The 26,384-nt window shown below is 35.4% G+C and overlaps 1 protein-coding gene across 7 annotated transcripts in view; it reads right to left on the reverse strand.

Annotated features, from left to right (window-relative positions):
• Positions 1-2,928: 2,928 nt before the first annotated feature.
• FNDC3A (fibronectin type III domain containing 3A) overlaps positions 2,929-26,384 on the reverse strand; it is a 158,031-nt gene continuing 134,575 nt past the window's right edge. For all 7 annotated transcript variants that reach the window (XM_074329942.1, XM_019748010.2, XM_074329941.1 and 4 more), the window contains 12 exons: positions 22,565-22,703; positions 22,002-22,070; positions 21,073-21,191; positions 19,391-19,496; positions 19,128-19,303; positions 17,552-17,665; positions 16,670-16,819; positions 16,289-16,572; positions 15,974-16,186; positions 13,502-13,668; positions 12,163-12,290; positions 2,929-5,502 (listed from right to left, as the gene is read on the reverse strand). In XM_074329942.1, the coding sequence (XP_074186043.1) occupies positions 5,188-5,502; positions 12,163-12,290; positions 13,502-13,668; positions 15,974-16,186; positions 16,289-16,572; positions 16,670-16,819; positions 17,552-17,665; positions 19,128-19,303; positions 19,391-19,496; positions 21,073-21,191; positions 22,002-22,070; positions 22,565-22,703 (1,980 nt within the window). In that variant the 3' untranslated portion in view covers positions 2,929-5,187. The remainder of the gene's footprint in view (positions 5,503-12,162; positions 12,291-13,501; positions 13,669-15,973; positions 16,187-16,288; positions 16,573-16,669; positions 16,820-17,551; positions 17,666-19,127; positions 19,304-19,390; positions 19,497-21,072; positions 21,192-22,001; positions 22,071-22,564; positions 22,704-26,384) is intronic.

The following is a 26,384-nucleotide window of genomic DNA, read 5'->3' on the forward strand; positions in this document are numbered from 1 at the left end:
TTTGGAATCCAAACAATGTCTTCCAGTAACTATTGCTGCACAACAGAATTTCCGACACTTCCGTGGCTTAAGGCAACCATTTTATTATGCTCATTAATTTTGTGGGTTAGGAATTCAGGGATGGCTTGTCTCTGCTCCACGATATCTGGGGAGAGGCTTGACAGTGGCTCCACAGCTGGGGGCTGGCATCATCTGAAGGCTCATGCACTCACCTGTCTGGTGCCTGGACCCAGGAGACTCAAAAACTACGTCACCTGACCAGAGTGCCTGCATTATTCTGCACTTTGCTTTTTTTTTTTTTTTTTTTTAATTTTATTGGGAGAATATCGAGGACTGGTGTGTTCCCCAGGGCCCATCAGCTTCAATCTAGTTGTTAGGGCGCAGCTCAGCTCCAAGTCCAGTCGCCATTTTCAATCTTAGTTGCAGGGGATGCAGCCCACCATCCCATGTGGGAATTGAACCAGCAACCTTGTTGCTGAGAGCTCGCGCTCTAACCAACTGAGCCATCCGGCTGCCCCTCCGGAAGCTCAGCAGCAACTCGTTGTCTTCAATCTAGTTGTGGAGGGCACAGCTCACTGGCCCACATGGGAATCGAACCGGCAGCCCTGTTGTTTAGAGCTCGCGCTGCCCCTGCACTTTGCTTTTTAACTTAATAAATTCTGGTGTTTCATCCAGATCTATAAATACCAGGTCTGACAAGTTCGCGAACTTGTTGCAATGATGTTGCTAACCTTTTTTTTTGATATCAGAGGGATTATTCATTATGAACTTGTGCCAACTGGACAAAAAGTTAACCAAGTTTACTATTTGGAAATGCTGAAAAGGCTGCGTGAGTTAGACGACCTGACCTTTTCACCAACAATTCATAGCTCTTGCATCACAACAATGCACCAGCTCACACTGCAATGTCTGTGAGGAAGTTTTTAGCCAGTAAGCAAACAACGTATTGGAACACCCTCCCTACTCACCTGATCTGGCCTACGATGATTTCTTTCTTTACCCAAAGATAAAGGAAATATTGAAAGGAGGACATTTTGATGATGTTCAGGACATCAAGGGTAATGTGAAGACAGCTCTGATGGTCGTTCCAGAAAGAGTTCCAAAATTGTTTTGAAGGGTGGACTAGGCGCTGGCATTGGTGCATAGCTTCCCAAGGGGAGTACATCGAAGGTGACTGTAGTGATATTCAGCAATGAGGTATGTAGCACATTTTCTAGGAGTTTGAGAACTTAATTGTCTGACCTTGCGTAGAAGGCTACCACATTCTTTTTTCTACAGCTGCACAGTATTCCGTTGCATTAGGTGTGTAATTAATTTTCTAGTTTCCCACTGTTACTCACTTAGGTAATTTTCAGTCTTTTGCTGTTACAAACAGGTTTGCAATGAATAGTGTTGTCCATTGTGGCACAAGTGTGGGAATACTGATCAGTAGGGTAAATATTTGTCAATGGACTTTCCTGATCAAAGAGTATACGCAATGAGTAATTTCATAGGGATTGTACAGCTTAAACTCCACAGCAGTGCAGCTTTTTTCTTTACCAACATAGTGCGTAACCAAAGTTTTGCATTTTTGCCAATGACTGTGAAAATTTTTTTCCATGTTTTATTTTGCATTTCTCTTATTATGTGTGAGATTGAGCATCTTGTCATGTTTGAGTCCTTTGTAGTTCCTTTGAACTGCCAGTATCCTTTGCCTGTTTTTATATTGGGTGATTGGTCATTTTGTCTCATTTCAGAACTCACTACGTTTTCCTGTATTAGAGATTAGATTAGTCCTTTTCTGAGATATGAGTTGAAAATATTTTTTTCCTGTGTGCGATTTGTTTTTTTTGTTTTTTTTTTTTTTTAACTATAGCAGCTTTGATTTTTATGGCATTAAAATGATCAATCTTGCCTTTTGTGGTTTCTGTATTTTGAGGCATGATCTGAATGGTCACTACCATTCTAAGATTAAATTCTCCCACATCTTCTAGTCTTAGTTTCATTGTTTACATTTAAATGTTTAATTCATGTGGAATTTATCCTGGTGTAAGGTGTGTGTGATATGGGTCCAAGTTTAATTTTTAGATGGTTACCCAGTTGTCCCAACGTCATTTATTGAATTGTTCATTCTTACTCCACTGATCTGAGGTGCCAGCTTTATAAGATGTCACCATACACATGGGATCCTCCTGCGGAGAATCTGTTCATGATGATGATAAGGTATCTGTGTTGGAAACCAACCCCCGGAATGCTCAAACACACTGTGTGTATTTCCTATTTCCAATCTATGGGGGAAAAAAGGTGATGTGTTAACACTGTAAATCAGTATCATATTAATCTCAAGGCTGATCTCATACGTAGTTGCTTCTGTGGGCTGATGCTCCTACATCCAAAATCTCTCTTCCCCAGCCTAACATTTTAAATTTTATTGTGGTACCTGCAGTTGTGGCGATTAGAGAGCCACTGGGGTTTTAAAAAGCAACGGATCCCCGGATGAGGTCTGTGAAAAGGAAATTTTCACAGTGCAAGGAGAGGGAATGTTGAGCTCTCTGGTGGAGGGCAGACCTGGGAGGTGATGGCAGTGCCAGTAACAGGAAGGTTCTGGGGGTGGGAGAAGGAAGGTGCTGGGAGAAGGTGAAGAATACAGGAAAAGTGAGGAGAGGTCAGAGATTTTCTTTCCAATGGAAGTTTACCTCAGACCCATCCTTATGTATGCAAAGGAAGCAAGATGTCAAATGAATTGTACAAAATCAAGTCACTAGCATAAAACTTCTAATTTAATTATCTAGTCTACTGGTCTTTATCTTTTTGAATATGCGTGCTCTCATGCTGAAGATTTGAATAATGTTGGGAAAATTTTTGCAAGCCCATTGCAAGAGGGGAGACCTTAACATTTTCTAAAAGAGGCAGGAAATAATGAATGCATATGAACACAATAAACATATCTCAAAAAAGAATGATACAACTTTTATTTTCCATGGATTTTAAAGATACTTTTACTACATATTTTATGCATTTTTATGAGATTATATTTTTTCATTTGTATGAAGTTCAACCTTATACAATTTTAAGGTGATATGTTTGGTAGTGTATCTATAATCTTTAAAAAGTTTAGAGTTTTTGGAATGTACAGTATATGAGGTAAAATCAAGATTACATTAAAAATTGTTTTCTCTTCTGCACTAATTTTGCAGTGAGGTTCAAATGGCAAGTACACTATTAAATGACATTTACTATCAAAAATAGGAGTTCATTTGAGTTACTATGAAAAACATAAGCCACCGTAACTGCCACAGTGGCACATTTACCATTTTAGACATTCAACTATATAGAAATCTCTGGGCTATTACACTCAAACTCATTTGTACTGCCAAATGTGGCACTTTTAAGAAGTTTCTAGAAAACAATCGCAATCATTTGTTTTTGGGGAAAGTTATCAGGCTATATATAAGAGATTAAATTTAAATAAAATGTAAACATACAGTATATTATAGTGACAGATCATTCTTACCACTTGGAAAGGCCAAGTTTATCCGTTTCTTTTTTGAACAAAGGTTAATGTTTTTTCTACAGCACAGATCATTTGACACAAAACAATTACAACACATGCCCATTCTAATGTAAGAAAAATTCTTCAGAGATCTTCAAAGCACAAAACATATGTTCTTTATCAGAAACTGACAGAAGTGCTTAGTAATCACTAAACTGCTAACCTCAGCAACTAAAAATTAGTGATTCGCTATCCTGAAATTCAAATAATAAATTAAAAAGGCTAGTTACAAATGTTTTACAGATAACAGATGTGATAAAACAAGAATTTTAGATAGTTTCATTACAAAGTGTATTATTACTGGCAGTCATTGACATCTATGCAAGATGTACAATGTGACACTTGACAAAATACAATCTGATCATCCAATAACTCACAAATGCAAGCTCACAAAACATTAATGAATTATGTAATTGCAAAGTGCTCTAATGCAACATTAACCACATGCAATCAACAATTTGGAAGTATCCAAACAGACATTACATTAAACATTAGTTTTTCAAGATAGAAAGCAGCTTGAAGTTTACTGGTGCAAATTAATTTTGTCTTTGAATTTGGTGTCCCAAACAAAAAGGTCAGGTTTGATTATGGATTCTGATGATGATGGCAGTAGTTATGGGAGAAGCAGCAAAACTTATGGGAGTTCTTCAAAATTAGCCTATACCAGATGGATGGAGCAAGTGTGTGTGTGTGTGTGTGTGTCTATATATATTTCTACACTTGGTATGTATAGTTTATATGTATGTCACACATGTATGTGCAGGTTTTTATACACATACATAAATAGTTCAAAGGGTCACAAAACCAAATTATATAGGTTTGAAATTCAGAGTTGATTATGATTACTTTAAAAAAGTAATTATCTAAAAGCTCTCTGTTCTTTTCCACGTTCTCAAGACCTGAAGAAGTGCCTGTTGAGTAAACATTAAAATATTTAGGCCAAGTAAACTGTCTGTGCTTTCTTTAAGTGACTTATCTGTGAATTCATGAATATATAGTTGTAATGAAGAACTCCACATTTATCAAACAAGGAAGTTTTTTTTATGCATATTCTTTCATCCAGTTTTTGTTTGCTAAGCCCCTCCAGTTATTCATCATAATCTCACTTACCAAATAATTAAGACAAATGAGGAGGTAGAAATATAGCACTAGATTGCTTTCACAGCATCAGACTTTAACATTTTTATATAGCATGTTAGTGTAAATTTTAATCATTCTGAATCATTTTACTAGGTAAAATCTTTAAAACAAATAGATCAGGTTGTCACTGTTACACTCATGCTGACTGGTCAAAATATCAATTATACATTGTTACCTCTTAGAAAGTTGTTTGACAAGAAGGCATGTCAAAAAAAAAAAAAAAAAAAAAAAGGAGAGAGAGAGAGAGAGAGAGAGAGAGAGAGAGAGAGAAGAAAAAATAAGGAAAGAAAAAGCCCCAACCAAACAAAACCCCCCAAATTGCTATTTCTGTGGCTTGCAGTCTAATAAGTTGCCAGCCTCTACCTAACAATATAAGCACTGAAAATGGCAAAAATGATGTACTATAGTCTCAATGCCAGTGCTAAATGCCACTGTTTTTGTAAAAGCAATACAGACATAATTTTAGTACATGACAAAATAAAATGTAATACAGTATTAAAAATAAAGTTATATTTTCACTTGATTACAAAGTACTGAATGATAAAGGCGATTAAAATGGAAAAGAAAGCAAACAGCACAAGGATGACGGCTGCACACTGCTCGTCGCTCAGTGCCCGCCGGGTCCTCGTGCTTCCCTCAGTGTCTCTGTGGGCACTGGCTGCTGGCTCAGTCCTCTGAGAGATGAAGAGCACGGTTGTGCTGTAGGGACCGACCAGGTCCTGATGCCCCATGGGGTCTTGGCACTGGCGAATGGCACACACGCGGAAACGATATTCACAGTTCAGCTGAAGGCTTGAATACCGGAATGAAGAGTCGGGGCCTTTGTAAATCTGTTTAAAAAAAATTATGTGTGGAAGCTGGGCAGAAAATCTGGTTACTTTTAAAATTGGCTAGTTTTAGAATTATTTTTTGACTTGAAAGTTAGTGAGTGCCACTACTTTTATCTTTTAAGTGGTATTTAAAAAAATACCTATCCATTAAAGGACTTACCTGTCTGCTGCATAAGGGCAGGAGAAATTGGAAAAGTGAGGATGTGAGATCTCCCCTACCCTCATAGTAGCTAGAGAACAAGCACCATCAACCCACAGGCATTTCCCTGGTTTCCTCAAATGTAAGAAGTCAAACTTTTGTGAAATCACATTTCATAAAAGGAGGAAGAGTGTCTAATCTTGCTGCCCGATTGTATCTTTTCAAACATATCTGTTGAATGAAATAATTAATGAACAAGAGGAGCTTTCTATAGCTGTCTATGGCAAACCATTTTATAAACTTGAAAGAGATCACTTAGAATCACAGAATTGGATCTTAAAACCCAACTCCTCTGCCTATTCCCGAGAAGGGAGATAACAAGCATGGAACTCCATAGATTTCCAAGAGTGTGCTAGTGATTCAGAGAAGATGTATTGGAATCGGTCACCCCGGGTCCACGCCCTGCTCTACCACTCTACACTCCATGTGATCTTAGAATAACTACCTCAGTGTAATAAACATAAGAATAATTACCTTGTATGGGAATTCTGAGAATGAAATAAACTAAGACTTGTAAAGCCCTTAGCACAGCCCAGCATATAGTGAGCGCTCAAAACACGAGGCTATCATTCCCACTGATGGTTCCCTCCCTGATTCTGTACACCGGAAACCAAGGCTCCCAGTGACTTCCCTGCTGAGCTCTCCCAGCTGGCTGGTGGGCCGTGATTCAGGTTAACCAGGACCTGGGCTGGCATTCCTTCAAGAAGTTTTAGCTGCCTCAATTGCATGTGTTGTAAATCTACATTTTTACATACTGGTTTGCTTCTAAAGGAACAAGGTAAGATCTCTGTCTCATTTTTGTGTCTCCAGAATCCAGCACGTAACAGGTATGTAATAAAAGGCAACTAAATTTGTGAATTACTATTTTTACTTCAAAATGTGTATCAGTGAATGCTGAGAAGATACATAAAGGAACTTTTATTGGCGGAAGTAAACCTTAAGATGAGTCTTAAAGAAAATGGTGAATATATACATTAGTTCCGAGGATGCAATGAGCGTTTCAGAAAGTGGGACTATAGAAATGGTTCATGTCTGGGAGGTGGTGAAAGGACTAACTTAAGTAAATCAGAAGGTTGTATTAGAATGCAGTATGAAATAGCACATATACAACAAGGTCAATTTAGTAAAAGTAAAAAATATGTGTTTGTCTTATGGATATAGAGGCTGATATTTATTTTTGTCTTTAAATTTTTCTTTACTTTCCATTTGTCTCCAAATGAGCATGGTAATATGGTTGGGAGAAAAAAAACTCAACAAATGGCATGAGGACCATAGGTGAAGAGCTCTGCCAGAGAGGAATATACTAATACACTAGTTGGAAATTTAGGTTTAATTCCACAGGGGCCAGCTCAGGGGTGTGATATTTAAAAAGTGATCAAGGAATCCGTATCATAAGGCTGAGTGAGGGAGTGAGGGAGTGAGGGAGCTGGGCAGGACAGGGCCGCTTCCTGTATAAAAAAGCACAAGGTTATGAAGCTTTGGTATTGTTTTTGTGGATCATTTTTAGAAATAACTTTTATTTGAATAAGAGTTAACAGCTATCTCCTCCCCTCCCCAATTCTTCTGAGAGTTTAAAGCTAGGGGACCAAAATGATGTTAGTGCTCATGACACTGAGGAAATAAAGGAAAGGCTAGAGAGGAGAGGCTGGGAGGAAAGATGACGCGATGAAGTTTTCAATTTTGTGTTTTAGAAGTTGGGAGGATATCTACACAGGGAGACATCTTATAGGGAACTGGAGATACCGGACTGAAGAAAACAGATGAACTTGCTAAAGCTCATTTAAAAAGTTTCTATATCTAAGTGAAGCTATTCAAAATAAACCTCAAGCTTGAGATGAGCTAAGGTAGGTCTTAGAAAGAGAAATAAGAATTAAAATGAATAACACCATTTACGCCTCCCTCACCCTTTTCATATTAACAAGGTAAAATTGTAGTGATTTTAATAAATAGAAAAGGGCTAGTAAAAGCTCTAATAAATTCATAGCTTTTTGGCCTGTAACTTTTGCTCAGATAGTTTAAACATATAATTAAACAAAATAAAACAAAAATAAAGCAGCCCCTTATATTTGCTATCAATCAACTATCCATTTATACGTAGAGTGTAGCAAATATCAATTAATGCAAATTTATAGTTAAGAGAATGGCAGCCAAGGGATTACTGTTTTCACTTTGCATTTTAATTGAGAAATGCAGACTAAATTTAAGCTTGTGAAGTTCGGGCATGCCTAGCTGGCCAAGAACTTTGAACAAGTATGCAAACTGCAACAAAATTTTTATAGGGAAACCTTTAATTTACCAAGTACTTTTACTAAAACAGTTCTTGTTCTTATCTTTTTAAGGACAAGTGTACGTGTTTACTATCAAAGACGACCACTTTTGAAGCTGTCAGTACAGAGGAACAAATTCTGTTTAACTATTTGTACTTTCTGTGCACATCACATATCCACAATCTGATTTACATTGAGTAATATGCACAGTAGATATTACTGTAGCAGTTAGTATAAAACAATGATTTCAGCAATGCATTATTTTTAGAGTGCACTTATTTAAACCTTTCCTTAATATTATGCATTAGATTACAATTAAAAGTAATTATTCATTATGACATATAATAAGGCATATACTCTTAAATAATTTGGTACATACGGTCACACAATGTGATATTTCTGTAATTTATGAATATACTATTGCAAATAATTATTTTGTAGTGATAAATACATGAAGAGAGCAGTAAACACCCTAATAACTGATTGTAGACACCACATAGCTTTAGTCTCTACCATTACTTCCCCTCTATTATTGCTGAGAGTTGTACGTGAACTTGGAGCTTTCAGAGCAGTTCTTAAATTTATTGTGCACAAACACCACTTGGAATGAAAACAAAAACAAAATAGAATTGTGGGTCCCACTTCCAGACATTCAGGTTCATTGGGTCTGCAGGCTACTCTGAGGAGCGCTGTCTTTGAGAATCTAAGTTCAAACAGGAAGAAGTTGTACAGAATCCAACAGGCCAAGGTCCTAGTACCCATTCTTGACACTGCCGACAGTACGCTGATTTTGAACTGGGAGTCAAACTCTTCGTACCCAGCACATATGCTAGGAGAAGCTGGCCTGCTTCTTAACTCTAGAGGTTGGCTTAAGCCCTGGCAGTCACTGGTTCAGGGATAGCTTTGTAATCCAAAGCGTTCTAGTAAGTTCCCCATGGCTAAGGGCAGCACTGAAGACACAGAAACAGTGTTGCTGAGGACTTCACTGAGCTCCTGCATCAGCCAGTCCTGAAATCTGACTACCTTTAGGCTGCTCCTTAAGAGGATTTACACTTAATTGCTTATAAACCAGTTTGAATTGATTTTCCTGGCATTTGCAACATAATGACCTCTGACACAAGAACAGCCTGCGACTCCCGACTCCCTCCCGCAAGGGATGGTGGGCTATGCCCCCTGCAACTAGAAAACGGCAACTGGACCTGGAGCTGAGCTGCGCCCTCCACAACTAAGACTGAAAGGACAACTTGACTTGGAAAAAAGTCCTGGAAGTACACACTGTTCCCCAATAAAGTCCTGTTAAAAAAAAAAAAAAAAAGAACAGCCTTAGGAACAGACTCCCAGTGGAGTTCATCTGCTTTGAAAGTGGCCTACTGTCCCCCGATATTGTCACTTCACCTTGTTATATACCATTTGAAATGTCACTTTGGTTAAAAAGCACTTGCTTTTAAAAAAGTATATACTTCTGAGAGGATTAAAGAGCCAGAAGACACTTGACTTTTGGTAAGCAAATAGTCTTTCTTTTAAAGCCAAAAAGGTCAACTATACTGTGCACATGGGAGTTATGTGTGTGAGAGAAGGAGGCAAGCGTCAGAGAAAGAGTATAATTGTAGAGAATGGGGCAAGTCTAGGTGAGGTGCTACATAGCAGGGTACAGAGCCGCAAGAAGGCAGCAAGGGTTGGTCAAAGGCAGAATGCAAAGATAAATTTGTTTCGTTTGAAGTTTGGCCCAGGGTCCTAAGTGCTGGTTGCTGCCACACTCATTGGCTTCTAAACCCCCAAACTCAGCAACATTACAGGTTAAACAGGTTTTTATAGGCTAGCCTAGAAACTCAATTACCAACTTATAAATAATAATCCTCCTTAAAAACATCAACAGTTTCTACTGCTATAGAATAAAGACCCACCAAGACCTGGCCTCCTCCACCACACTCTCCATTTCTGAGCCTTACTCAGGTCACACTTGAGAGTTCACGGATCCCCCTAAGCTCCCCAGGTCCCCTGAAGACTCACTCAAACAACATTCTGTTTGGAAAACATTCCAAAGTCTAGCTGGAATAAATCATTCCTTTTTATAAAGTAGGTTTCATCTTTATTATGACCTGTTATTTGTTTGGCTATGTAAAATGTGTGGCTATGTGACATTTAACTTTCTTGAAATCAGAACAGTAACTTAATATAGTCCCCGTAATTCTCCACATACTTAATACATGTGCGGTGAATGTCAAATTTTAAGTAAAATATTAAATTCTATGAAGAATTAAAAAAAGAAATGACCTTCAAACTTTTGGACTATAACTTGCCAATAAATTGTAAAATTTTGTGAACATTTAAGAAATTTAGGTGAACATATACCGGATGAAATTCTAAGGAAATCAGTTTTATAGTGTGCTTACAATCTAAAGTAAGTGAAAGTGATGATAGGGTTTAGCTTTTAAGTTAAATCAGAATTAGCATTGCTGTTTCATGTAGTGATATGTTTATTAAAATTCATATACTACTCAAGTGTGGGGTCCCTATTTCCTTTAAACATGTAATACAATTACATTTTCTTTAATATTAATTTTGCTTCCTCCTTGGAAGGAAACCTGCTTATCTGTAAATTATATTCAAATCTAATTACCATGTCAATTTGCAGATGGATTAATAAAGAAAAACGATCACATGCCAAATTTAATATGGCTCTTTGGGGCCTTTTGTAATTTCAGTTAAGAAATTACACTTCCATACTGAACAAAACTTGAAAGAATACCTATGTTGGAAAATATTCTATTATTAATAGTTATAATGGAAGACCGAAATAAAGATGAATGATTTTCTAGTGGGAAAAGAAAATACAAGATGAGATACTAAAATGAAAACAATCTAGCTTAAAATCCCTCAAAATCAAGAAGGTTGACAGCAAAAAGGGAAAATCAGATGAAATGCATATAGAAATTAGGCTTTTGAGTTAACATAAAAAGTTCTTTATTTTTGAAATTTCTCGGCCAGGAAGATGAAACTTCCTCTAGGCTTCCACAATAACTGTGTCTACTGTCATATTTACAACACTGCAATATAATTATGTCCATTAATATTATCATAAAAACCTCCTTTATGGTCTCTGTGCTGCTGCCCTTGTCCGACTCTAGCCAAAATGACCGTGTCCAATCATGTGACAACTCTAGTCAAAATCCTCCATTATCGTTTCTGATTTTACATGGAGTAAAAGTCACAGTATGACCTATAATGTCCTGCATGATCTCCATCCCACTCACTGACCCCCTACCATGAACCATCTGACTTCATCTATACCTTTCTTCCTCTGGTTCACAGTGCCCCAGACACACTGGCCTCCTGGTTGTTCATGAAATTTAACAAGCAAGGTCCTGCCTCACGACCTCTGCACCTATTGTTTCCCCTTAACACTCTTCTCTCCATATTCATTTCCTTCGGGTCTCAGTTGAACTGTCATCTGACTGCCCTGTATGAAACAGCACTAGCTGTCCCTTCCCCCAGTACTCCCTATTCATTTTATTCAGTTTTATTTTTTTTTTCCTCTGCAATTATCACTATCTAACATCTTATATATTGGTGAGTTTCATTGCTTTTTAGTATCTTTTTTTTTTTTTTTTACTAGAATGTAAGCTATATGGAGGCAAAGACTTTTTTTTACTCAGTGTTACATCCTGATTGCCTAGTGCAGAGTTCAACAAATACTTGTCAAATAATGAATACTCTGTTTAAGTGTAGTTCATTCACATCCAAAAGATTTTTAATCCTGAGATACTGTGTAGTTACTAATCTTTGGAACACAGTAAGTACTGAACAATTTTTTTTCAATTATAATTGACATACAATATTATATCAGTTTCAGGTATACAACGTAGTGATTAGACATTTATGTAACTTGTGAAATGATTACCCCGATAAGTCTAGGACCCTTCTGACGCCACAGTTATTACATTATTAATGACTTTATTCCCTATACTGTACTTTATATTGCATGACTATTTTTATAACTGCCAATTTGTACTTCTTAATCCCTTCAGCTTTTTTATCTCCACTCCCAATTGGGTGACCATTAATTTGTTCTCTGTATCTATGAGTTGAAGAAATGTTTTCGAATTAGGAAGATAGTCAAATCTTGCATTGAAAATACATAAAAATGCGAAACGTAAAATATATATATTGACAGAATTGTATCTTGGTACATACCTGTTTGAATTCTGAATCTTTTCCCACCATAGCTTGAAGACTGTAAATAACTGGATCACCTTTCATTGGCTGCAAACACTCCCATGAAATTTCACAAATGTGATCATTTATTTTTTCTATTTTGGGGGCTATAGAGAACAAAAAAATAAGTAAAATCTGCTCTACTTGATTTTTAACTTGGAACATCACACAGACACTTATTTTAATCAAAATCAACAAACATTTAAATCCCAGTTCTAAATTTGAAATAAATATCAGTGAAGTTTTGAAATTTGCAGAGAAATGGTCAATGGTTCACTCTTATTAACTCCAGGGCATACAATGTACAGATGCTATAATGGCTTGATTGACTAAAACATCTGTCAAGGTAAGCCCTATTTTCACAGAGCCAACAGAAGGGTAGATGGAAGTTTAAAAATAATTACTATGATACTTTTAAGAGTATAACTAGAACATAAAAATTTACAATTTAATAAGACAATGAGTTGAAAAGTTATTCAATCCTAAGGCGATGAGTTGAAAAATATCCTAGTTGCTTGACCACATAAGACTTTTTCAAAGGGGTTAAAATCAGCAATATTCTAAGGTTAATTAAGAGACACTAAACTAAAACTAGATAATGGAACAGAAAAATTACTCAGTGGAACTCCATCAACATTATTGTAAACACTATTCAAGAACAGTTCTGTTAACTATGGATCTGCTTAACAAATGATATATTCAAGTACATGGTCCAGGACACTGTATTAGAAGTGTTTGTCATTTGTCCTCAGAGTGTGAGGAATTTTAGTTGTTTTGGCTAAATGCACAGGTACAATCTTGCTGGGGTCATTTTAAAATAACCCCTCTGAAATTAATATATAGTGTGTGTGTGTGTGTGTGTGTGTGTGTGTGTGTGTGTGTGTGTGTGTACATTTGATTTAAACATTCAAGTTAACTAAGAATTTATGTTTTGCTTAACAGACAACCTGGTTCTTTCTTTGAAATTCAAATGAATGAATGACTCAAAACAACCAAAGTTTGTTTATTAAAAACAGCAAATGACCCTATTAGAAAACCAGCCTATCTATTCAATTTAGTATTTTTATGTTAGATTATTAAAAAGATCAGTGACAAAAACCGGTACTTGTCTGAGTATCAATGTGCCAGATAAAACAGCTTTTATTATTGAGTGAAACTACCAGTAGGTGAGTTTGTATATAAAATTTCTTTCTTATAATTTAAATGTTGGACATATACTGGATGATAAATTTTAATAACAGTACATAAAGCACTTTATGCAAATGCATTTAAAATTAACTTGTTATTAAAGAAAATAACTTGAGGATGTATAACATACCTTTCAAGGCAGCTGGGACAGACTTTGGAGTAGTGAAAATATATTCTTGGGAGAGAGGACCTTCCCCTGCTTCATTACAAGCTTGAATACAGAATTTATAGGATGTTGACTCATTAAGTCTTTGTACTTTGTATGTATGACATGGACCTCTGTACAAGGATACAAACCTAAAATGGAAATGATTCATTTAAAATAATCCTTGAAGTCCGTATGTTTAAAAACTATTAAACAAGTACAGTTGGGACATTATTTAGGAATAATAAAGTACTCCTACAATTTAGTCCAAATAAATATGTGTTTTTCTTCAGATGATGAAAATCACAGAATTGGTAAATATCCCAATTTGACATGGTTTTCTGAAAATTTACTGCTAAATTTCGTATCCAACCATGGTAACTGTTTCTTTTCAGGCTTCTGATTGCTCTGTTTTAATGTACTTATTTTTAAAGATGTTCAGAACCCCACAATTTTCATTATAAATTATTTCTAACTGGAGTCACAGGCATATACTTTGTCACATAAAAATGGGAATTCTCAACTCCCAGGCATAATTTTAGATGATTTGGTGATGTTTTGTAGAGATTTACATAGCAGTATGATAGAATATATAATTTCCCATAAATTATCCACTCGAACTATTAGATGGGAAATTTAACATCATATATGTTACCCATAAGTTGAATGTTCCCCAATATTTTTGATGGGCTGTTTTTTAAATTTTTTAAAAAATTTAATTGAAGAGAAATTGGGAAATGAATAAGTATTCATATAGTTCTAATAGTCTGAAAACTATAGTCAGGTTAAAAATGAAATATTTAATGACCTGAAATAAGAGTATTTCCAAGAAGCAATAATTGGATAAGCCTTTTTAATCTCCAAAATGTTTTATTTTTTATTTTTTGGGGGGGTTTCTTTCAATGATAGGAAAAAAACTAGTGGCAAAACCACTGTTGAAAAAAGCTGAACAGTGACAAAACCTGTGGTCAGGGAACAGATGAAGTAACCTTGGGGCAGCAAGTGTAAATAGTTGTGAAAAATCATTGAAAAGTAACTAAATTACTTATTATTAAATTATTTATTAAATTTATATAGTAAATTTAATAAATTATGGTAGATTCAGTGTCATAAAAATTTTTGATTTATTTTCCATAGCCAAAGGCCACTAACCATACTCATACCCTATAACAATTCTCTAGTTTCTAGCTAAATATTAAGTTTGAAGTTCTATAATAGCATACAGAATATAGACTATAATATAATCTATATTTAATAGGATCTTTATTATTCTATTATCTTTCAACCAAAGACTTATTTAGATCTGTTTTTTGTAAACCTTTTTATACTATCCCAAATGTAAATGCTGGAAATGGGATGAAAATAACTTAAAAAATTAATTCACAACATATATTAAAGATAAATGGCTATACCAAAAACCTGTGGCAAGACAAAGAACCTCCTTTTAGACATAAGGATACAACGAGTACATAAAATTTTGCAGAACAAAGGCTAACATTCACAGAAGCACAGATTTCAGGAAATGACCAATACTATTGGTTCTGTGTAATGCTCCTACTGGTGATAAAGTATTTTTAATTCCATGTGTCATTTTAAATGTGTAAGTATTTCCAATAGAGGGTACTCAATACTTGGTTAAGAAACAAACCCAACACAAAAAACAAAGTAACTGTGGGAAAAACTGTTACCTAGTACTCTGAATCTATCAGATATACAAATTGTTTCTAACAAACTGACTGAAAAGTAGAAATGTAAAATTCTAATTCTTAAAATATTAGAAGAGTAACAGCTGTGGCGGGTATATGGCATTGTTTATGTGGGATATACTGTCAATTAACAGTCCCAGATTGGTATTTGAATAATGTATATTATAAATATTTTGAATAACATTGTAATTAAAATGCATGATTTAGTGGGGGTAATATACAGTATGAATGTAATGAAAATGTGAAGGATGGCAGCACAGGGAAGAACCTGAGCAGTAAGGGAACTGGATAACTAATCAGAGTCTGACAGATCTGACAGTGAGGAACTGCCAGATTCATTTAGTGTGCAGGCCCTGTGACAGGGGTGTGGAGGAGAGTAAGACATAATCCCTGTCCTCAAGAATCTCAGAGGCCTTAAGTCATTCAATCATTTGCCGTAAAAATTGCCTCTTGCTGGAAGTAAGCACTAGGAAGCTAGCAAAGACTGTGTTTCTTTTACTAGCATGAAGAGAGTAAATGGGTTACAGAAAGAGACAAGGAATAGTCCACTTAATTTTTTTCTCTTTTGGCATCCCACCCACCAGTTAAAAACAGGAAATCTTCATTATGTCTTGATGTTTCAAAAATGGCACACTTAAAAATTATTTCTTAGAATTCTAACTCTATTTTTGAAAATTTATTTTATTTACTTATATTGTTTATAAAAATTCACATGCTTAAGACCTAAGAAACTACACAAAGAAGCAATTACCTTCCGTTCTTATCCTCCATCTGAAGATGGTACTGAACAGAATCTGTTGACAATGTCTTTGGGGTTCCTTCTCCCCATTTCAGCTTAAGGTTCTGGTGGCTGAAGGCAACACATTCCAGACGAGGTGGATCAGGAGGGAGGGGCTTGGTTTTTAATTTTATCATGTGGCTGAAAGGACCAGCTCCAAGGCTATTCAAGGCTTGAATTCGTATTCTTAGTGTCACATTAAAAATAAAAATAGAATGTTAGTTTATGATTATTCTATTTAAAGTGTCTCTGGTCTAGGCAAAAATTAACATAGTTTTTATAGTGTACCTGTATGTTGTATCTGGTTGTAAATTGTCTATAATATAGCTTGTAACTTTTCCTACTGTCAAGGGCTGTTTGTCTCCAAAGTCTATGCTATAGGCAAGGATTTCTGAACCGTGGTCACAAGGCTTTTCCCAGCTTACTGCAAGGCATGTAGAAGGTGAATAATGGGGATTGTCGATATCATCATCACTTATTTCTTGAAGACAAGTCACAACAGCAGGAACTGATGGTGGAGTCGCACAGGCTACTACTTCACTGAAAGGGCCTGCACCCACAATACTCAGAGCCTACAAATTAACAGAGCCCATAATTAACAAAGACATGACCATGAAAATGCCCCCAAAACCCCGGACAGATTAAGTGACAAGGCCCTGATCGCCTTACCTGGACTCGGCAATAATAGGTAGTTGCTGGTGAAAGTCCTTTTAATTCATAACTGAGACCAGGCCCACAATAACATAGCTGCATGCTTCCTTCAACTCCTCCCCACTCTAATCGATATTCAGTGACATCAGTTCCATTACTCAAAGGGACCTTTAAATTAAGAAAAGGATAAAGGTCTTAAATTTTGACATTGATTAAATAGCTTTTGGGTAAAAATGTTCTTTACCTGAGCATATAAAAAATTGGATTGCTTTTGAATTTGAAAAAATGTTTAAGCAGAATTAAGACTTCAATATTGTACTTTTATTCGTTAAGGCCTCCTGAATTTAAGATTGGTTAAAAAAATAACTTTGTTTTCAATTAGAAGTAGAAATATGACTGAATTACTTTAGAAAGAGTATTTTAAGGTAAATATACTTCTAAATAATTCTGTTTAGTAATATAAAATGTTTAATCATACAAGGACATTTTCTTTGTTAAATTTAAAAGGAAACCGAGAATGTAATTATCATTACTGATCATTACTATGCACAACAAATACACTGTAGATAATAAATATGAGAAACAGTATTATACTAATTACTATGAATGTTTGTTCTAAATGTTAGTTAAGCTCACCAATGCCTAAATACCTCAGTACTGAGACAAAGCCTTTGATAAAATACAAAGCACATCATGAACAAGAATCTAAGTACTTGTCATGAAATTATACCTTACTTAAATGCTTCAAGGAGAAAAAAGAACTCATTTTTCACCATGTGAATTTAACTAGACTTACTCTTTGTATAACTTAGGAGACAATACGAATAGTATCTTTATTCTTTTATGCAAACTATTCTAATAGCTTAGAAAGTAAATACAGGTCAGTGGAAATCACAGTACCTCCCAATTCACTTGAGCACAAGTTGCAGACCTGCATGTCACGTGAGGGGGCTGGCACTGATCTGGTGGTCCAGGGGCTGTAGTAATATCACATTTTTCCGAAAATGGTCCAAACTAGAAACACAAATTTAAACAGGGCTTTCATTTTTCACCTACTGATTGCATAGCTCTCCATAAAAATTCACAAATAATTAAGCACATCATTTCTCTCCTTTAAGACTAATTGGTCATAATATAATTCTAAAAGTTCACAGAAAGTAAAAAGATTTAATCATCATGGAAGTGAACATGTGCGGTATTTTTAATAAAGTTTCATTTACTGTACTTTCTTTTCTTGTCCCTTATTTCTTCATGAACTGGTTTTCATAAGAAGGGTGGGACATTAGGGAATTAGGTAGATAGAATCAATCAGAAGAAATTATGTGAGGAAAGCACAGGAGATGGTAGGCATAAATTATATCTTCAAATTTAGAATAACTTCAGGAAGGTCTAAAATGCATATTCTCTGGAAATACAGAAAGCAAGTATTCACTTAAGATAATTTCGATAAATTATCAGAAACCTGGAAACACAGATTAAAGACAGTAGTATGAAAGATGCTATCACAATGTATTTAGAGCCCTGTAGGGCTGACAAGATGATGACTTCAGATAGGAAGGGATGACTTATGTAAGAACTGCCGAACAGTATATAAATTTGACATATAAGAAATTTAAAAATAAGTTTACAGATACAAATATTGAACGCAGTTGGAGGATGTAAAATATAGTACAGTTCACTAAAATTTGAAATAATGGGGAGGGAAGAAGCTTAGTTTAATTTTGTGAAATTTTAATTTATAGTTTAAAGAAATAGTGTTACTCAGTTGAGGTTAAGGAGTCACTGCTTTGACCTTAGATGCTTTGACCTTAGAGAACCTGCTTTAATGCAGAGAGATGAGAGGTGTCACTGGTGAGTGGAAAGGGCTCCCGCTCTGAAGTCTGACAAACCTAAATCTGAGGCTTATTATCACTTCTTAGTTTGTGTGACTGTGGGCAAGGTATTTAGTTTTTCTTAGCCCCAGCTTTACTCAGTTGTAAAATGGAGATATCACCTATTTTGTCTATTTTATGGAGTTGTACACATATTTAGATAATATTAAAAAAATCCACACAAAACCAGAAATGCTTAAAATGTAAAGTGTTTCTCCTTAGGCGAAAAATGAATCACAATTAGTTGCCAACTCAAAGCTGCATATAACCAGCCTCAAAAAGAACAAGTATTTCATTATATGATCTTGTTTCTACTCTTAAATTTACTAAGTAAACCCTATTAGCACCACCTGAAAGGCAAACTTTAGCCCAGATCAAGTCCAAAGTGTCACGAATTCTAAGTGGGATTTGAAAAATACCGAGATTCTATAACAATTAAGTTACGGTATATACTGATCTTGCTCTTATTTATCAATATAGGGTTATTAAAAATTGTAAAATATGGAATCACATGTTGAAAGCCAAACAGCCACATAATGGGTACATTTACGTATGTTCCATGGAACACCACTGGGATTACAATTCAGTCAGCATGGTATACCTACCCCCATTTTGTTAGCTGCACGCAGTCTGAAGCTGTAAGTCTTTCCAGGAAGAAGGTTGTTCACTGTACATTCTACTTCAGAACCTTGGTAAACTTCTCTGGGTTCATCTTTTTCTACAGGAGACATTTCCACACCATAGCAGGAAATGGGCGATCCACCATCGACCAGAGGGGGTCCTAAAGGTGGAAAGATTTATGCAACTTAACAAAGGGAATATATTTAGTAGTAACTTAATTATAATTTATTACCAAAATGGAAATTACCCCATCGTAATTGTATTTCTTTTGCTTTGGGTCTACCCTGTAATCTGGGAGGGAGGCATGGGCCAGGAGGCACAGCTGGAGTCTGCACAAGTAAAGTTTCAGATACCTGCCAAAACAAAAGCAAAAACAAAACAAAAATGCCCCAAGCCAAATAATCAGACTACTTGTATTAAAGAAAAATAACATGAACACAAAGATTGCACCAATAATTTGAAACTGTACTTGACTACCAACTGAAAATAAAGTTCTCAATAAATCAAAATCCAATTAAATCATTAAAACTCAAATTTTATATAGTAAATAAAATAAAGACAAGTACTACGTGACCACTATATACAAAGAAAGTTATCGAAAAAAATGAAACAAAAACTTTTCCTTTTCTTCTTTACATAAGTAAAAAACAAAAACATCCCAACCTCCAACACAACCTAATGGACATTATTTTTTACCCTGTCCAAATGGATTTGCGAATCTCTTCCAAAGAAGGATGTTTTAACATTCTGTAAATGCTGTCTGCCATGTTTTCAAAAGGTTTAGACTATTTTGAGTACTTGACTGTATACGGTATTTTTAAACTAAACACTAGTTTATTTATTTTAAAAAAGCTCTTTCCTTCTTCCTTTCTACCTAAAAATAATTAAAAAATCAGGTAACCTTTTCCAAATATTTGTCATCTTTTCAGGTGTTTGGTACTGTTTTTAGCTTCTATGCTATTTAAAAAATTTTTTTCAATTTATTTTAAAAGATATTCTCTTAAAAACATTGATACAAACCCAGTGCCATATTCCTCATCTGCACTGTATTAAGATTTATACTTAACTTTCTTTCCAAACATAAATAACATCACCTTATTCAGAAGGTATCTTATATAAGAATGCTATAATGCTGTTTTAGACAAATGGGGTTTTTGTTTTTGGTATGTAGGAGGGGTTTCCTTTTTTTTTTTTTTTTTTTGAAATCCAGGAAGATTTTCTTATTAGACAAAATGAAATGACTGGATCCCAAGCCTGTGGGACAGGACTTGCATTCAGTTAGTTTCACAATACCTGCATTTTCAACAAAAAATTTATAATTCATTTTTAAAAGTACTTTTATTGCATTAAATTCCATTTGAAAAATAATACTGAAAGCTCCAAGAAACCATTCTTAGTTAAACTCACTTAAAAAAAATGACTCCTATTAAAAAACATCTCTCCAGAATACTACATCTGTCTCATATATAGTCAATGGCACACTGTAAGTCCATTTTGGTTACTGGGTCTCTAATAATAAAAACAATTGCCAACTTTTCTGAAATAATATGAGAATCTGTGTTTAAACAGTAAATGATATTTTACAGTTTGTCCTGATACACATAATTTATGAAGCAGTAAATTAGTCTACAATTATTTTATTTCTATTAGGTATGGTTATTGAGCATCATCCGAAAATTTACCTTTTTAAATTTTCTGCAATGTTTTCATTTACTTGTTTTTTCTAAAGCTCAACACCAAGCAGAAAATAGGTATTCATGGAATCCAGACTGTGAGCTAAGTGGTCACTATATTCTGGTCACTATAAAATTAACCACCTGGGTTACAGATATTACTTTTATACATTTGTGAATACATTTCAATATTTGAAGTGGCATCTGGTGATTTGACCAAACTTAAAAAAAAAAAAAAAATCTGTGTAAGTATTACCGCACTCTGTCCTCCGTCGCTGATACAGTAAACTCGTAAACGATAGAAACAGCCTGGACTCAGCCGATCACAAAGATGTTCCCTAGTAGCTCCACTGTAAATCATGTCCCATTTGTTTCCTGTAGGTGAAGAATAATGTTCAATCAGCTACAAGATAATGTTTAACGTTTTGGTATCATGGACACGGCAGGTATCCTAGCTTCACTAAATAAGTTTATGTAATTTGTCAGAAACAATTTAAGCTTGTTTCGAGTTTCCTGGAAATGATCTAATTTTCTTTGTGTGCAGCTTCCTAGACAAATTTTGCATGGCTTTGTTGAAGGGAAATATCTCTGTAACTCTGTACAGACTTTGGCTGAGATTGATAATTTGCTTTTAATTAAGCATTTTAAATGTGTTTACTGGTCCAGTAATAACATTATAACACACAAAGAGTAGAAAGAACCAAAACCACAGGAAGTTTAGTCTTAATTAAAAGACATCCTTATTTTTCGCAGGCAATAGGTCATTTCACAGAAACAAAGACTAATAAATGTGTCATTCAAGAATAAATTTTACTACGCATAGACTTTATTACTAACACTAGTATAATGTAAGTTAAATAAGTTTTAGAAGATAATTTTTCTCTGATACATCTGGGTATAAATCTAATTATATAAACTAATATTCAGAAGACTAGGTATACTGGAACTGAGCAATGCAAACAAGAAAAAAAATAAGAAAATGTAAATGTAATAATATAGGTCTTACATTTGATCCACTATATTTCTGGAGATTACAAGCTAAAGTGGGTCACAGGCAAAATCCTAACTGCTACAAACAAAGGAAAAAAAATCAAGAAGAAAAGAGATCATAGAAAATGTAAAGTCATGAAGAGTATAGGCAGACTGACTGGTATACATCTGTTATTTTGTAATAGTTTTTCTTACCATTAGAACCTTCTGCCATCTCCACTACGTATTTATTGATGGCTGCCCCTCCGTTGTCTTTTGGTGGGTCTATCCAAAGAAGTAAAAGTGGCATTAGGAAAAGTACATGCAATTTAAAATGACAGAAAATCCTAACAAACAGAATACTAAACCTAGGATTGCTTAAAAAGAAAAAAGAATCGCCTGCAATGCTTTTTTAATATCAGGATTCCATTATTCTATTGTTTTTGCATTAAGTAGTATATAAGCATATTCAATAAATGTTTGTTTTAAATGAATAAGTGATTTTCATTTCTAATGAGAGCCAGGAATGACCCAGGTGACATTTGCTACAAGTTCAGTAATCTTTCATTTCACACAGTGCTATCCCTGCTAATAGTTCTACAGTAGATCCCATAGCTTTCCACAAAAAAAGATCTTCAAACAATGACTCTCACATTTCCTACTGAACTTGCTTGAGCTAACACATTTACTCAAATATCGTAAAAATTATCTTAATATTCAAATATTTTAATCATTTTAAATGTAAAAGTAGTAATATACAAATACGCATAATATCTTACCCCAAGTTATTTTAAAACTGTGTGAATGTATCTTTCCTTTAACTGAAGGCTTTATAGGTACTCCTGGCTTATCAGGGCATGTAGTAAATTCTACTATTTCACTTGGATTACTTTTACCTTCTGAGTTGTAAGCAATAACCTGTGACAAAACATAAAAATATAAAGTAATTAATGTTTGATACCTAATGATATTGGCTTAATGAATGATGACAGACCTAAGGACTCAAAATGATAAAAGTTTTCACACTGTGATGGCTTATTTATGTGAGAACTGATTCTCTTCAATAGGGACTCAGCATATATGATGAACAGTCAGTATAATCAATCTCTTTTTAGAGTCAGCCCTGGGACTACAAATGTGAGTCTAACAATCTGATACTAAACAAGAGTTATCACAGGAACAAGCTACGTATAATCGCATGATACTCGATGGGCCTCAGGCTCGTTTCACTTATTCTTTCACGTTCTTCAGGGGTTTAACAAGATGCCCACAAATTCTTTGAATAGCCTTTTTTCAAAAGAAAAAGGCTAATTCTTCTTCCCTTTCAATTGTACTTAATGCCTTACTTCTAACAAACCAAATGTAGCAGATATGATGGTGTATAACTTCCCTGTGGAAAAACTTATGTGGTGAAGAACTGAAGCCTCTGATCAACAGTTAGCGAGGAACTGAGGGCTCCTGGCCAACAACCACTTGAGTGAACTTAGAAGCAAGTACTCCAGCCCCGGTCAAGCCTGCAGATGACTGCAATCCCAGCTGACAACTTGAGAGCAACCTCACAGAAACCCTGAATCAGAACCACCCAGCTAAGCTGGTCCTGAATTCCTGACTCATAGAAACTGAGAGCTAATAAATGTTCATTTTTCCAAGCTACTAAGTTGTGCAGCAATAAATATAATTCACATCTAGGTATTATATTTGACTATACTAATTTAATTATATTTATATTTTAACTTATCTCTTCTACTGAACTTAAACCTCAAGTCCAATATCAAACTTGATATGATTTTCTCTTTTCCAAACCCGCTCTATCTCTGCTCTTCCCCATTAGTTAAAAGCACTACCATCTACCAACTTGCTCAAGTGAAAAATCCAGGAGACATCTTTGATTCTTTCTTCTCTAAACCTACATATCAAATCTATAGTAGTCTCCTCTTATCTGTGGTTTCACTTTCTGCAGTTTCAGTGACCAGTGGTCAACTGCAGTCTGAAAATATTAAATGGAAAATTCCAGAAATAAACAATTCATAACTTTTAAATTGTGCATTGTTCAAGTAGAGTGATGAAATTTCGCACAGTCCTGCTCCAGCCCAGGATGTGACTCATCCCTTTGTCCAGCATATTGATGCTGTATATATTAATACTACCTGCCCATTAAGTCACTTAGTAGCCATCTTGACTCAGACAGAGACCACATTCATATAACTGTTGTTATAATTGTTCTATTTTATTATTAGTTATTGTTGTTAATAATTTACTATGCCTAATTTATAAATTAAACTTTACCACAGGTATGTACATATAGGAAAAAAACACAGACACATGTAGAGTTCAGTACTATCTGTGATTTCAGGCATCCACTAGGGATCTTGGAATATACCCCCCACAGGTAAGGGGTGATTACTGTATCAATAAATACTGTCAATTCTACCTCTTTTCTACTGCTACCACCAACTTAGTCAATTCCTCCTTTATCCTATCTTTTCTGAAAGACTACCATATACAACTAGTTTCCCAGCTTCCATTCCTTCCCTCAACCCCACCTACTTTCTACACTGCAGCCAGGGGACTTTATCACTTCTCAGGTTAGAATCCTCCAATGGCTTCTCAGAATAAAATCTAAATTTCTTATCATTGGCTATCACGTCCTATACGATCTCACCCCTGACTACCTCTACTTTAAGGTCTTTTTGTATTAGCAGTTCTTTTCCCTTGCCTGGAATGTTCTTTCTGATCCTGACCTGCTACCTCCTTCTTGTTATTTAAATCTGTTTAAATGTCATTTCTGAGAAGACTTCCTTGACTACCCAAGTCACTCTGTGGCACCTCACCCTATTTTAGTTAACTTATCACTATCTGTTATTTGTTTGTTAATTGTTCAGTCCCTCCACTAGAGTATTAGCTATTTTGACTACTGTTGTATTCAAGTGTTTAGAACAGTGCCTATCACAGAGTAGATGCTCAATAATTATTGGTTGAATGAATGACTCATTGATAGGGACCACTATGGCATGACATGACACCACAGATGAGCCTCAAAATAAATCTACTACCCAAATAACTCACGCAACCCATGAGAACCCAGTAAAATTCAGTCTAATTGTTCAACTTTGCTCAGGCTTCTTCAGTCCCCACATATTCATATGGATTTTCAGGATATTTTCTCACTCTGGGCTTTACAAATGAGACTACGAAGGGGATCAAAATACCTCTCAATATAGTACAGAGTATTTACTTAAACCTAATAACCAAAGAAAACTTTAAAAATAAGAACAGATTCCCTAAAAATCAGAAAGATCCACTAATTATGTTTTTAAGGCTATATAATATTGCAGCATTGCCTCCTTTTACTTCAGTTAGCCATAAAAGTATAAAGCCATAAGGTATCTCTCCTACCCCAATTTTTACAAATAATCAAAACATCCACTTAGAGGGAGCACTGTGCTAGCAATTCTAGGTGTGGTGCACCCCCTACTTTCAATGAGTTTAGAATCTTTATGCAGAGACAGGCAATATGCATGTCAAAAGAATTAGGCAAGAGAGGAAAGATGACTATGGTCCAGGGAAGCTTTGAAAAGGCAAATGGAAGTGACATGGGTCTTCATGGGCAACAGCAATGAAAGGGAAGCTTGAGTAAGACAGAGAACAGAAAGCCCTGAGTATAAAAGCAGAAGAGAACAGTAAATAGTGAGCTCTGCTCAGGGAAGGATGCATAATCAATCTGGTGAGGTAGCCAGCGCAAGAACGGAGTGAAAGGCAGTACATTTAAAAACTGAACTGATCAGAGTATAAAGAACCTTATGTCAAACTACGGAAATGGTTGTTCAGAGAGAAAGCTGTGTTTCAGGAAGGTTAATCTAGGTATAAAATAGAACTTAGATTACAAGGCGAGAGAATAGCCTGAAAACAATACAGAACAGGTTTGGTATTCTCTAGAGTGACAGCTGATATAAGGCAGAGATGATACCCTGTTTCCCGGAAAATAAGACCTAACCGGAAAATAAGCACTAGCATGATTTTTCAGGATGACATCCCCTGAACATAAGCCCTAATGCATCTTTTGGAGCAAAAATTAATATGAGACCCGGTCTTATTTTTGGGGAAACATGGTATATCCAAGAGAGAAAGGGATACCAAGAAAAACTAAGGACTAAATTTGGGCACACTTAGATTAGGGCACAGGAAAAAGGAAGATAGCATAAAATAATACTAGATTAAGATGAGAAAAAGGAAGGGAACACAACCAAGTACGGTCATGGATGCTGACATATAAGTGAATTTCAAGGATGGAAGATAAAAGAAGTTAATGGATTCAGACACTAACTGTTTTGATTTCTCTCCACCCATGAAAAGGACTCAAAAACAAGTAACATGCTGAAGTGAAAATATCTAAGGGCTCTCAGCTCAAGGTACTCAGACTTTGACCTTTAGAAGCCTTGTTACTTGAAAAACTGTATTTCAGGAACTTCAGGAAACAATGTATCAGCTTTCTAGTGGCTCAGTCATAGGGACTGGCCACTAGTCTCTGAAGCTTTTCTTTTCTTTTTTTATTTGGACACCAGGTCCTGGCCCAGCTTCCAATCAACCATTTGATGGAAT

The sequence above is a fragment of the Rhinolophus sinicus genome, linkage group LG04, assembly GCF_036562045.2.
Source record: "Rhinolophus sinicus isolate RSC01 linkage group LG04, ASM3656204v1, whole genome shotgun sequence".
In the NCBI taxonomy this organism is placed as follows: Eukaryota; Metazoa; Chordata; class Mammalia; order Chiroptera; family Rhinolophidae; genus Rhinolophus; species Rhinolophus sinicus.